This window comes from Lacerta agilis, chromosome 17 (assembly GCF_009819535.1).
Source record: "Lacerta agilis isolate rLacAgi1 chromosome 17, rLacAgi1.pri, whole genome shotgun sequence".
In the NCBI taxonomy this organism is placed as follows: Eukaryota; Metazoa; Chordata; class Lepidosauria; order Squamata; family Lacertidae; genus Lacerta; species Lacerta agilis.
Window position 1 is genome coordinate 24,937,614 of NC_046328.1, and position 13,283 is coordinate 24,950,896.

General features: G+C 45.9%; 1 protein-coding gene across 1 annotated transcript in view; it reads right to left on the reverse strand.

The window, feature by feature from the left end:
• SMG5 (SMG5 nonsense mediated mRNA decay factor) overlaps positions 1–7,898 on the reverse strand; it is a 31,108-nt gene extending 23,210 nt beyond the window's left edge. The window contains exons 1-3 of the mRNA XM_033136325.1: positions 7,650–7,898; positions 2,725–2,823; positions 1,441–1,564 (exon numbers count right to left, since the gene is read on the reverse strand). Of these exons, the coding sequence (XP_032992216.1) occupies positions 1,441–1,564; positions 2,725–2,823; positions 7,650–7,738 (312 nt within the window). The 5' untranslated portion in view covers positions 7,739–7,898. The remainder of the gene's footprint in view (positions 1–1,440; positions 1,565–2,724; positions 2,824–7,649) is intronic.
• Between the last annotated feature and the right edge of the window lie 5,385 nt (positions 7,899–13,283).

Here is a 13,283-nt window from a genome sequence, read left to right on the forward strand (position 1 = left end):
GCTGTGCCAGCCTGAGGGCTACTTAGCTGGTGAAAAGTCAGTTTACGGCTTGTACGCTTTGGAAAGCGAGTACAACTCCACTATTCTCCAATGGTGGGCTTGTGAAAAGCTGCACCCTCCCTTAAGTCAACGGAAGGGGATTTGGGGCAGCCACTGCTGCTATTCTCTCCACTCAGCTGATAATAAGGAGCAATCACCAACTCAAAAGTTAGCCTTCCTCTGCATGCTGCAGACAAAAGGAGTTTTGCATGCAAGTACACCGTACATTTCCTCCTTAATTAGGCTTCCATGACCGTAGCCATTCCTATGCACTATTCACTCCACAGACTTGAAGCAAGGAAGGAAAAAGTCAGGAGAACCAGGGGTCATGTGGGGTGCTGCTCTGTGTAATCTGCAGCCAAGGCTGCAGGCAGCTTAACAACCACCACTGTGGCCCCACAAGAGAAGTAGCCCATCCACTTTATGTTGCTGCCTTTACATGTTAAAACAACAAGATCAAGGATGAGATCTGAGACGTGGGATGAGGTATTTGTACAAATAAAATACTGGGGAAACCTTTTTAAAAGAAACCCATTGAAATAGCAATGCTTAGCATATTCAGTGGAGACAACCAATGGTTGAGTACAAACATTTAATTGTTTACTTATTAATGGCAGCAGGAATATTGGTAGCTAGAAACTGGAAAGAAGCAAAGGGTTCAAATCCGTGGTTCCCAAAATGGGTGACACTGCCCCAGGGCGGGTTACCTAGGGGGAGCACAAAGATGCAAGGGGGCAGCATGGGGGCACTGGAAGTGTAAATGACTATCAGTCTTTGAAAAGCTGGTATTACTGAATGAAGTTCATCCATTTTGGTGAATTAAGCTACATAGTTTTGATTGGATTTTGAATAAATGTGCATTTAATCGTTGCGGTTTTGAATATTATTGTGTTACTATCATCCTGAATGGGTTGTGCAAACTGCTACTGTGAATGCTTTTTATGATAGGGGGCACGGGGGATGAGTTTATGGAATCAAGAGGGAAGGGGGCCAAAAAAGTTTCAGAAACAGTGGTTTAAATGCAAAAATCAAGGGGGAAACAAAATTTGGGACATAACACTTTCTGAAAAACTGGTGCAAAAACATAATGTGGCCAGAAAGCAAACAAAAAACCCACCAGCTTTTATGATGAACTGGTGGCCATTCATCCAGTACACAAAGAAAGACAACAGGACAAGCTGCACCTGCCATATTACGCAGTATACGGTTATGTTAACATTTTCCTTCATACTGATAATAGCAACTTTCAGTCTCTCTCCACTTCAGGTCTTGTAGGAACATTGCTATTACTGTTTACATCTGCACTATGCTTCCAGGCTGGGGAAAGCAGGGGTACATTATTATTTTTATTCTTTTCAATTTTAAAATGCTTTTTTTCAACAAGGTTCAGAGACAGCTTGCCTTTTTGTTTGTTTTAATGAGCTGAATGACTTCATAGTAAACTTTCCTCCACAGCAGCTCTTCTGCTTTCCTCCCATAATCCACTGGGTGCAAGAACATCAGCTTCACACATAGTTCACGTAACCTACGGCAGGAAATTGGGAGAGTGGGCAAAAGAGAGGGGGGTTAGCCTTCAACTTAGCTAAAACAGCCACTTAAGCTATGATCCCTTCCTAGCAGAACAAAATGATGTGCAGTCTGAAGCCACCCATCTTCCACTGCATCCTGCAATCTGGGTCAATAGCACAATACAACTTAACAAAATACAACTTAACACAAAATGTCAGGTCAGGGCAGCAAGAGGCCAGATGAACCCTTTACTTTTTACAACACCTGGCATCCCATATGAGACATGGCAATCATTCAAGACAACCTCCCCAACCCATAGAAACATCTAGAGGGACTTACTGGACTAGAAACTTTAATATGCAGTATAAACTTATTTTAAGTAGCAGTTCTAACTTTAAGCTGCTCTTATGGCATTTCCCCCGAGAAATGACAAACTAACTAGTATTGCTGTAGTTTATTCTATTTTAAATTATTATTTTTTATAAGTGAAAAAGCAATAAAATACTTTTTATATTTTTTAAAAAAAATCCCACATAGTTGAGGCAACTAAATAGCCAAGGAAAAAGCAGGACAAGGTGGCAGTCATTCTAGCTTCCAGACTGCCTGGTCACTGTCTCCAGGCAAGATAGCTTTTTAAAACTGGGAGAGCTGGAGCACAGTCTGCTTGGAAGCTTCTTCTGTGCAAGTTCCGCTGAACTCCCAAATGCACAAGCCCCTTGCACACCCACACCCCACCGTTTTTTTCAGGCTACTGCTGTGTCACATAATTAACAAAGGTATGTGCAGTTGAATAGGCTAGGTAAACTTTATTATGGGGTAAATTTTCTGCAAGGGTGTTCCCAAACAACATTATGTGTAAAGCAACAGCTCTGACCACAAGTTTGAAATCTGCTGCAGAACGAAGCAATATCCTGCACTGAATAATCCACTGGCCCGATAAAAGGCAGGCTTATATATCATATCATTAATATTAAGCTTCTGCCAGTATTTTTTTTATTCCATTCGGTATCTGGTCTCTTCCATGAAACTGAAGGCAGTGTCCACAAGTCCCTGCACAGTGTCCTTCCCATACCTGCTTAGTTCCAGCAAGGGTAGAGCTTGTGCCTTCAAGACCATGCCCCTAAGTGAACTACAAAACTTAAAAGAGAGAGAGAGAGAGAGAGTCAGCTTGCTTACTTGTTTCTCAAGCTGATGTTCTCTGGTTTAAAAACTTCTTGATAAGCTGCCTTGTTTCCAAGAATGAGATCCAGTCTATGCACGGCTTCTACCACAGCTCTACAAGAGACACAAAAGAACAGCAAGTATTAACATAAGGAAGACACAGCTTTGAGAGCTGCATGGGAATTCTGTATTGCCGTGATCTTCCTCCTTTCCTTGGTTTCTTAAAGCTTGTTCACCCAATCAAGATACATCGGTGACAAAATAATACTGTACTGTGATAAAATAAAAGCATATTTAAAACATTTTAAAGCATCTGAAAACATTTAAACACAAGTTTAAAAACAGATGTAACCAAATCATGTGTCTGGACAAGCTTGTTAAAACAGAAACATTTTCAACAGGTGTCTAAAATAGTATTGTGAGGGTGCCCGCTTAATGTCAATTGGCAGGGAGTTCCAGAGCACCAGTGCAGCCACACAAAAGGAATGACTTCTCACAAATGCAGAACGAACAGCATGTGGCACTTGCAAAAGTGCAAGTTCTGCAGATAAAATTCTGGGGTGCAACAGGCACACCACCTGGCTAGTTACCTTTGGTCAGTGTGTTTACCTTTACTGCAAGGTTAAGCTAAGAGGCAATCCTCCGGTTTTAAGCAATGTGCAGCTAGTTCAGGTGCTTGCTCCTTTCTCCAAGCAGTCTTCAGAATTCAGCTGCATGGAGGAAGTCAGGCCTGACCTAGCGCATCACTTGCTACTCCCTGGCCGTCAATCCACATCAGCAGCAGCTGAAAATGTATCTTACAAGGGGCTCTAGTCCACAAATGCTTGTGGCATAATAAATAACCTAAGTCTGCCACGGTGTAACCAGACTGTTTTCATACAAGAATCTAACAGAGCCACCCTTTCAGAGTCCTATACCTGTTAGGAAGAAAGAACAGCCGCATTTGACAGAATAGTCTCCACTGATGGAGAAAGTCCATAGCTCCAACTGCCGGTGGCTGAATCCTGACTAGACAGTACACTCTAGTTGTTCCCTCCTTTGCTCCCACAGAATGTTAGCTACCTCTCCATACTTCCAGATGAAGATATTGGAAGCAAACCTCTTGAGGTGTATGTTTTTAGGACCAACTTTTTATAGTTGCAAGTTGTTGGGTTTTAATGTTATAACCCACACTGGAACCTTAGGTTGAAGGGCAAGCAACACACACACACACACACACACACTGGGTATGTTTGTGTGTGCAAAAGGTAGCCTATACACAACCTATTCCCATAAAGCAGCAACTCCCAAGCAGCTACTATCCTCAAGTTCTGAACTTGCTGCTACTGCTCTGGAAGGAAAGTCCCACTCCAAGATTTAAATGCTTGCATGGGTGCCAAATACCATGTAGTTCTAAGGTGAGAAGCCTTCCAGGGGCCACATGCCAGTACTGGGTGGTGCAGCTTGGGCCAAAAATGGGCATGGACACAGGTAACATGTCCACATTAATAGATCCACAGTACATATCCTTTAAAAATGAGGGACATTCTGCAAGCAAGATTCTGCATAGGGAAAATTTGAGCTTGGGGACAGCACAATAGAAACAAAACACAGGCAAGGTTGGCTGGGGGGACATGAAAGCTGGGTGTGACTTTGGCTCACTTGACAGTGAGAAAGACAGGTACTATACAGCACAACTTTGTGCACGGTAATTTGAAGCAGGAAAGTTAGCTGGAGAAACCTGCAAGGAATACCCGAAGACTATTTGGGGCAGTAGTTAGCCATCTAGTGCTCAGCACCAGGCTTCAAACACACCCTTTCCTCTTTCTCTTTAAGCAAACCTAAAGGCTTCACAGTTAAGAAGTAACTGAAAGCAGTGCCACTTTGGGGTATTAAGAGGTTGGCACTGGACCTTGCTGGCGCATTTTGATACCTACTGCTGGGTTTGCTCGTTGGCAGAAAGCAAGTCTAATGCCTCAGTCTATTAAAAGACCCGAAAATGGCAGTGCATACCATGCTCCATGAACACAAGCCAATGACAAGCATTCTGACTGTAGGGAAGAAGGCAGGGAAAGCTGTTTGCATCTCAAGCCTCAACTGTACTTGGCCAAGGATTCAAACTCAACCACAGGCTCACCAAGTGACCTTAGAAAAACCACTTACATCATCAGTTTTCTTCCTTTACGCCACACTGCCCTCCACAAAAAGACAGCTATGTGAACTACGATGTGGCAGGAAAATGCCTAAACCATAGAAAGCTAACCTTGAAAAAGGCTGGCTTACCCTCCAAGGGTCATGTGCCACTCTCTCATGAGCATTTTCACAAACCATTCACACCTGCAGGCACATAGCACATACATCCTTGTCACAGTACCTGGTGACAAGGTTTAAACCTCGAATTTCATCCCAGCACTGACTGCAACGGAGCCTCAGATCGCCCCATCACCATGCTGGGCTGTATGAAGAGCTTTAAATATTTCCTCCCAATCCACCACAATTATAGGGAGGAAAATGAGTACTGGTGGGCCTAATCTGCTTCATGGGTTTGCCACTGTGTCTTAAACCAGATGTGGAAAACCTTTGGCCCTCCAGACAATGCTGAACTCAAAACTCTCAGCATTCCCAGTCCTTGGCCTAAGGCAGATGGAAGTTGTAGTTCAGCAACATCTGGAGGGTCTAAATCCAGGTTGCTGTCTAAGAAAGTGTCAGGAAGGAGATAGGAGAATCTATGTGGAGCCACAGGGAAAGCAGATGAGGTGGGGACAGAAAGGAACAGAATTATTTACTCTGAAGTGATATGCTATAAAGCAGAGGGATAGGGCAACAAAGTGCATCCAGCATTCAACTTGCATGCGGTGGCCTGGGAATAGCCACTGAGAATTGCCATAATCCATCTGTGAAGTAACCTGCCTCCATATAACATTCTGAAAATTATGATGGAGGGAAATAGGCAGATGCAGCGGACAGAGCTTTGTTAAGTGCCACATATGGAGAAACTATCAACTTCTTTACACCCTTGACTCTGGGTTTCCTGCCCCATCGTACTCTGCTTAAGTGGGAATGGAAGAAGAAACTGGTTGATAGGGTCAGGGTTGATTAAAAAAAAGGCAGGGCTGGACCTTTAAAAAAAAACAAAAAACAACAGAGCAAGGTGAAATAAAATAATTGCAAATGCCTCCTATCACCCAGTGAAGATAAAAAAGAACGATGGATCCATAAGTTTGTGCCAAATTTAAGGAAAGCTTCCTCCTTTCCAAGCTCCATCAATGAGAGAAAGAGAGAAAGCTATATATGGGAGCAGGGCAGAAATGGGTGGCTGGGAGAGACCCAGGTACAAATCCCTGCTGCCATTGAGTGACCTTGGTCCAGCCTCTCTCTCACAGCATACCCCTTCACAAGTGAGGATAAGATGGGGATGAAGGGATTTGGGCCCATTCCCAGCTCAGGCTTCCTCACAGGGTTGCTCAGAAGATGGGGAGGGGACCTTGAGTCATTCAGTCACCCTGTTCCACCTCGGTACCATTCAGTCACCCTCTTTCATCCTCACCTAAGGATTGTTGAGAAGAAAAACTGGGAAGGGGGGGGGAGGAACACCTTATGCCACTCAGTTGTCCTCTTTTGACCTCATGGGGAATAAAGAGAATAAAGGCTGTGTGAGAGGTGAGGAAAAACCTTGAGCTATACAAAATATGTTTTAATTATTTTAAATTTCTGAATTTGAAATTGATGTAATCTGCCTCAGGACCTCCGGGTGATAGGTGCACCATAACTTTAGTAATAAGAATAACAACTTTCACCCAGCCTCCTGTTCAGGAGTGCTGCAATGCACATACATCTCTCGGACTTCCAATAGATATATTATAGCATTATTCTGCCTTATATACATTAAGATTAAACTGACCAGGGTGAAGACAAGAGGATTAAAGGTGGGGTGAGAAGGCACCTTGGCCTCTACAGCTCCCCTCTCAGGGTCATTGAAAATACAAAAAGAGGTGGCCAGCTCAGGCCAGTCAATTGTGCTCTTTCATAGGGCTGTAAAGGAAAATGCAAAGGAAGATAAAAGATATGGGATGGGCGGATGAGAAAGATCCTTGGGTTTCAATAAGTGTAACCTGCTCTGGGCCCTTAGGCGGGGAATTGATCCTCATCCCCCTTATCCTCTCAGAAACCGGGGGGGGGGGGGGGTAGAGGATGAAGAGACAGATGTGAGAAAGATCCCCAGGTCATAATATTTGGTGTTAACTGTTGTAACCCACCCTAGGTCCATAGGCGGCTAATAAATAATGGTGATAATCCTATCCTCCCTCCTCAGGGTAGGTGAGAACATAAAACGGGGGAGGGAAAGGGGGCACCTTAGGCCAGTGTTTTTCAACCACTGTTCCGTGGCACACTAGTGTGCCGCGAGATGCTGCCTGGTGTGCCGTGGGAAAAATTGAAAAATTCAAGAGAATTACTTTATATATAGACAATATAGGCACAGAGTTAATTTTTTTAACATTTTCTAATGGTGGTGTGCCTCATGATTTTTTTCATGAAACAAGTGTGCCTTTGCCCAAAAAAGGTTGAAAAACACTGCCTTAGGCCACTCAGTTGTGCCCTTTCAACCTCAGGAGATGATAAAGTGGGGGAGGGGCGTGGGGTGTGTGAGAAAGAGCCTTGGGAACCAATATTGCTTTTTAATTCTTGTAACCCGCCCTGGGACCGGGCAAGTCACCACCACCCTCGCCTAACCCCCCCGGGGGGGGGCTGACTGTGGGGCGAATTAGAAATATGAGCAGAATGGGGGGAGGGGAACCATGCCCGCCACCGTGACCTCCGCAGACACACAGATATAGTTAGGTAGATACGACATTAACGTTTGACCAGGTATCTACACCCAGCGGGAGGGAGCGGGGAAGAGGCCTCCGAGAGAGATAAACCGGGGGGTAGGGGGGGGAGGTCTTCCTGCCTTTCTCCCTCACCGGTAGAGCCTCTTGGTGTGGAGGGCTTTGGCCTCGGGTTCCCCGCCGCCGCCGCCTCCTCCTCCTCCGCTTCCGCTGCCTTGGCTCATGGCGCCCAGCCGGGCCTGCCTCGCGTGTGGCCGGCGGCTTCCGAAGGGCTCCCTCAGCAGCTCCACCTGCCGCCGCTGCTCCAGGCCCAGCCTTCCCCGCGGCGCCGCTCCAGCTGCTGCTCGTCCCGCCGCCCCTGCCTCAGCCTCAAGGGCCGCCGCCGCTGCTGCTCCTCCTCCGCCGCCTGCCTCTGGAGACTCCCCCGCTGCCGCTGCTGCTGCCGCCGGCGGCCCCCTCGCCCGGCAGCCATCGCGCTGCGGCTCCTCCCCCGCCCCGCCGTGCGCACGCTTCCTCCCTTCCCTTCCCTCCCTCCCCTCCTTCCTCCCTTCTTCCTTCCTTCCGCGATCGGGATCCCGGGGGCTGCCGCGGCGGCGGAGGTGGAGGCTGCCCACCTTAGCCAAGTCGCGCGAGAACTCGCCCGCGCCTCTCGCGAGATCGGACCTGGCGCGCGTGAGCGCCACCCCACCCCGACCGCCAGGGCCGCATATACATACATAGATCTATAAAAGTGAAGAGGGAGCATTCAGTGGCCTGATGGCAAGCGGTAAAGGATTTGCTTTGCTTTACTTTACTTTGCGCTTTGCTGTCTATCTGTTTTTTCCACCTTTCCACCTCATTTTAATGTACAGTACATGGTTCTTCACTCACACACACACACTCTTAATCCTCACAACCCTGAGAGGTAGGGCAGGCTGAGGGGCAAAGACCGCCTTCATGGCTAATGAGTGGGGATTTTTGAACCCTGGTCTCTCCCAAGGCCTCAGTCTTACACTAACCACTGTCTGCACCACCACAGGCTCTCAATGCCGAAGGTCCCTGGTTTGATCCCTACCGGCACCTCCAGGTAGGGTTGTGTTATAAGAATTTTAAGGTCTTATATACATAAAATAGATGTTCATAAATGTACTAAGCAAACACATACAAATATGTAAACCACATGTCTGAAATCCACAGAAAAGTCCTGAAACCATTTTCTCTCTCCCAAAATGACCTCAAATATTTCTCTGCAAGGTCGAAGGAAATAGGAAATCTCCCCATTGTCTCTGTGCTCACAGATCCTGCCTTAAGGGCACGTTTAACGTGTGAATAGGGTGAGCCTGTGACCTGTGATTCCTTCCAGGAGCACCTTAGAGATCAACTAAGTTTGTTCTCTGTATGAGCTTTCGTGTGCATGCACACTTCTTCAGACACTTCAGTCCTCCCCTCCAATATAGTGATAATGAACTGAATTTTTTAATTGGCAGGGGAATTTTTAGCAGGTCATTTTTGAAAATAATAATAAATGGATTCCTCCCCCAAGGAGATTTTAAAATGTTTTTCTTTCAAACTAAACTTGGAAGTCCTGAATCCAAGGAAAAGACAGGGTCTCTTCTATTTTTCTGATCTCTCTACAGTACCTCGAGGGCAAGACTCCAGCAGGGGGCCTCTGTGTGACGACAGTCCCCACCCCCAACCCCCGGTGACTGGCAAAGGAAAGGGCAGCTTCGGCTTCGTCTCGCGATATCAGCTTACATCGTCGCGAGAGCTCATTCACCGGTCGCTACGCGCGTTTCCTTTCGCATGAGATTTGCCAGGACTATAGTAAGGGCAAGATGGCCGCTCTTCCAGCTTCAAACTGCATTCAAATGAACTTTATTGACAACATAATCGGTTGCCAAGCAAACGTGGTCAGATTCGGGGAGGAAGGAAGTCACCAGCGTTTGAAATTATTATTATTATTATTATTATTATTATTATTAGGTGTGTATGGGGTGTTAGGGAAGGGTACACTGGTGGGGGCCATGTCGTATTCTTTCTGGGGTAGTTTTTCCACCTTTGGTAGCCACCCTGCACTCAGCTCTCACCTATGGCTCCTAGAAGCTGTCAGCATGCAACAGCAGCCACACCCCGGGAATGGCTTCGACTGGCCGGCTAAACCAGGTGAGGGCTTAATGCAGAATGCTGCAGTGCAATTGCTCACAGGAGCAAGACCTTGCCAGCATACAACACACCTGCTCAGAGACCAGCGCTGGTTGCCAATTTGCTAATGGTGTTACGGTACTACAATCAAAGTGTGTGTGTGTGTGTTTGTGTGTGTTGCTGGATAAATAAATAGATAAAATAAAAGGAGGAACTCGAATGTGCTCACAACAACCCTGTGAGGTAGGCGAGGCTGAGAGAGAGAGAGCGACTGGCCCAAGGTCACCCAGGTCCTAGTCAAATTCTCTAGCCACTGCACCACACTGGCTCACAAGGGGCAGGGGTCATCACCAATGAGCCCTCCCAGAGTCCTGGTGCCCCAGATATCTGCCCAGGTTTGCCAGGTACTAGGGTTGCCATACATCTGGAATTTCTCAGACATATATGGAATGCTGCAGTCGGAAGCAGTGTCTGGGCGAAAATCGAAAACAAAAATGTATTGGATAATCCAGACGTATGGCAACCCATGGCAAACTTCATGGGTTTGCCAAAAATATCAAAAGTTTAAAAAAGGTCAACAACTTTGCCCCCCCCCCCCAAAAGAAAGCTCAACAACTTTTCTGTCCGGATTTTCACTGTTTGAAATATGGCAGCCCTACCAGGTACTGACCCCTGACCCAACACCATGAATTAATAGAAAAGTAAAGTTTGTGGAGAGGAGGCTAATATGGATTAATAATTGTTCTTGGTTCAGTCAGATTGCAGAAAGAAAAGAACACTAAATTTCTCCCCTTAAATCCAAAGTAGGGTGGCCATGTGTCCTTCTTCAGAGAAGACAATCCTCTGTTTGTGGGGCTGTCTGGCCCAAATCTGGTTTAAATGGTCTCCCTCAGCAGGTTGTGAACTCTCCTTTCTTGGAGGTTTTTAAGCAGAGGTTGGATAGTCATCTGTCATAGATGCTTTAGCTGAGAGTCCTGCATTTGCAGGGGGTTGGACTAGAGGACACTTGGGGTCCCTTCCAACTCTATGATTCTATGAAATATACAGAACCCAAAAAAGGCTTGAAATGGCTTAGCAGCACCAGAACAGCAACACTGAGCAGGCCCAGTGGGTCACTATAAGTATAGAGATGTAGAATCATTAAAATGGTAGAGTTGGAAGGGGCTTTGAGGATAATCTAGCAGTCCAACCCTTTGCAATGCAGGAATATGCAACTGTCTCATAAGAGAACTTGCAACCTTGGCATTATCAACACCATGTTCTAACCAACTATCTTATGTTTTTATTTAAATGACAGTAATTACTTTTAAATTTGCATCTAACACACACACACACACACAGCAGAATTCTAATAAACCAAAAAATCAGTGCAATTTTGAAAAGCTTCCTCTGCCATCTTGATTCAAAATGACATCCAATTTTACCCAAACATAGATGAAAACATGCTCCTAGATCTCAGGAACCACCATGTAAAATTTGTTTGCGAAGTGTGCGTCATTTCCCATTTGCTACTCAAAAGGATAAATTGATGTAAATTTGACATTAACCCAAAGTGATGCTCAGAATCCGGTTCAGATAAAAGTTCAGTCTGCCAGTCCTTACCTCAGGGTCACTGGACTTCCGGCAAAATGACTTCAAAAGGGAAACTTCATAGTGAAACTGCAGTAAGTTACATTTGTTTAGGATTTCATTGGGTCCGAGCTTTTATTTCCCACTACAGGTGCTCCATCTAGCTCAGTATTGTCTACACAGACAGGTAGCAATGGGTTTCAGGCAAGGGACATTCTCAGCCATACCTAGAGATGCAGGGAATTGAACTCAGCCGGGTGGCATTGTGGGTTAAACCACAGAGCTTAGGGCTTGCCGGTCAGAAGGTTGGCGGTTGCCGATCAGAAGGTCGGCGGTTCGAATCCCTGCGACGCGGTGAGCTCCCGTTGCTCGGTCCCTGCTCCTGCCAACCTAGCAGTTCGAAAGCACGTCAAAGTGCAAGTAGATAAATAGGTACCGCTCTGGCGGGAAGGTAAACGGCGTTTCCGTGCGCTGCTCTGGTTTGCCAAAAGCTGCTGGCCACATGACCCAGAAGCTGTACGCCTGCTCTCTTGGCCAGTAAAGCAAGATGAGCGCCACAACCCCAGAGTCGTCCATGACTGGACCTAGTGGTCAGGGGTCCCTTTACCTTTACCTATACAGCTGCAAATACCGTATAATGTTTTAAGTGCATTATACAAATGTGACACAAGATGGCGATAGTGAGCTAATGGCAAATTCAATATATTTTAAAAAACTTTTTTTTAAGCACTTTCACAGTTTTTTAAAATATATGCGTAGTTTCCACCTGGGACCTTCTGTTCTGCCAGTGAGCCAGAGCTCTCCTCCTAAATCTAGATACAAGTTTCTAGTCCTCATGGCTCCAAATTAATGGCTGATTGAACTTGGGTCCTCCTGCATGCAAGACAGTTACTCTTTCACTAAGCTACAGCCTATGAAACACTGGGAAGATAGTGTTATCACCAGTCACTGTAGTGCGAATGCGCTTATCTTATATCTTATGTAAACTTGAGCTTAGCCTGGAAATGCCACAGATTTACTTTGCCATGTGCATTTTGTGGCCTTTTAGCCAGTTTGTACATTCCTACCCTCCACCGGAACCTCCCCTGTTAAAAATCAATCGTTTTGAGGAGTTACCTTAGCAGGTTTGCATGCCTTCCCCTCTGGAATTTGCTTTTGTTGACCAAGCAGTTTGAAACCTGCCGTTCAAACTCTTGTCCAGCTCAGGCTCCTGTATACAACTGGGCAAAACAAATATTGACGTTGACAGCAGAACACACACTGCTCAACAGCGGTCATGCTCAGACTTGGCTCAGCTCTGGAGATACCAATTTAAAAACAAAAAACAAAAAAACCTGTTTGCCATTCTCAAATGGTGGGAAGTTGAAGAGCGTTTAACACTTTAAGAGCACATAAGAGGCGAAACCGATTGCATTGTATTTTTGTGATGAGTGTATTTGCAAATACAGTACACAGGTTCAGAAGGTATTTTGGGGACACAGAAGCAAGCACACAGGTGGGAGAGAATGAACACCGGTCCTCTGGAATGTGAAAGCCAAACTTCTCTCCCCAAAACTGCTGGCTGTTCTGGTTTCCCTTCACGGTCACTTGAACTGTGAAGTGTGACTGGGCGGCAGCAAAATGTCCACCACCACTCACAACTTGGTCATCCGTCCCCAGGTCTGAGGCAAAGGAAATGTCCATAAAAACCTGTGATTAAAAATATATAGTACTGCTGCCTTCCCCAGCGCTTCAAATTTTGGATAGCTTTAGCATACTCAGGAATCAAAGATTTGTGTCTCTTTTGTTGGAAATGTATACTTTTTTTGTGCATGCTGAAATTTCCCTTTTTAACTACACCCCACTCATACTCAGAAACAGAACTTCTTGGTACAGTAAGAGATGTTACTGTGAAATGTAACATGGCAATGCTTCAGTCTGGGGCTGAGCCAGTATGGTGTAGTGGTTAGAATGTCAAACTAGGACCTGGGATAGACGAGGGTTCAAATCCTGTCTCGGCTGCCATGAAGCTCCCCGGGTGACCTTGAGCTCAGTCACTGCCCCTCAGCCTAACCTACCTCACAGGGTTGTCGTGGGGAT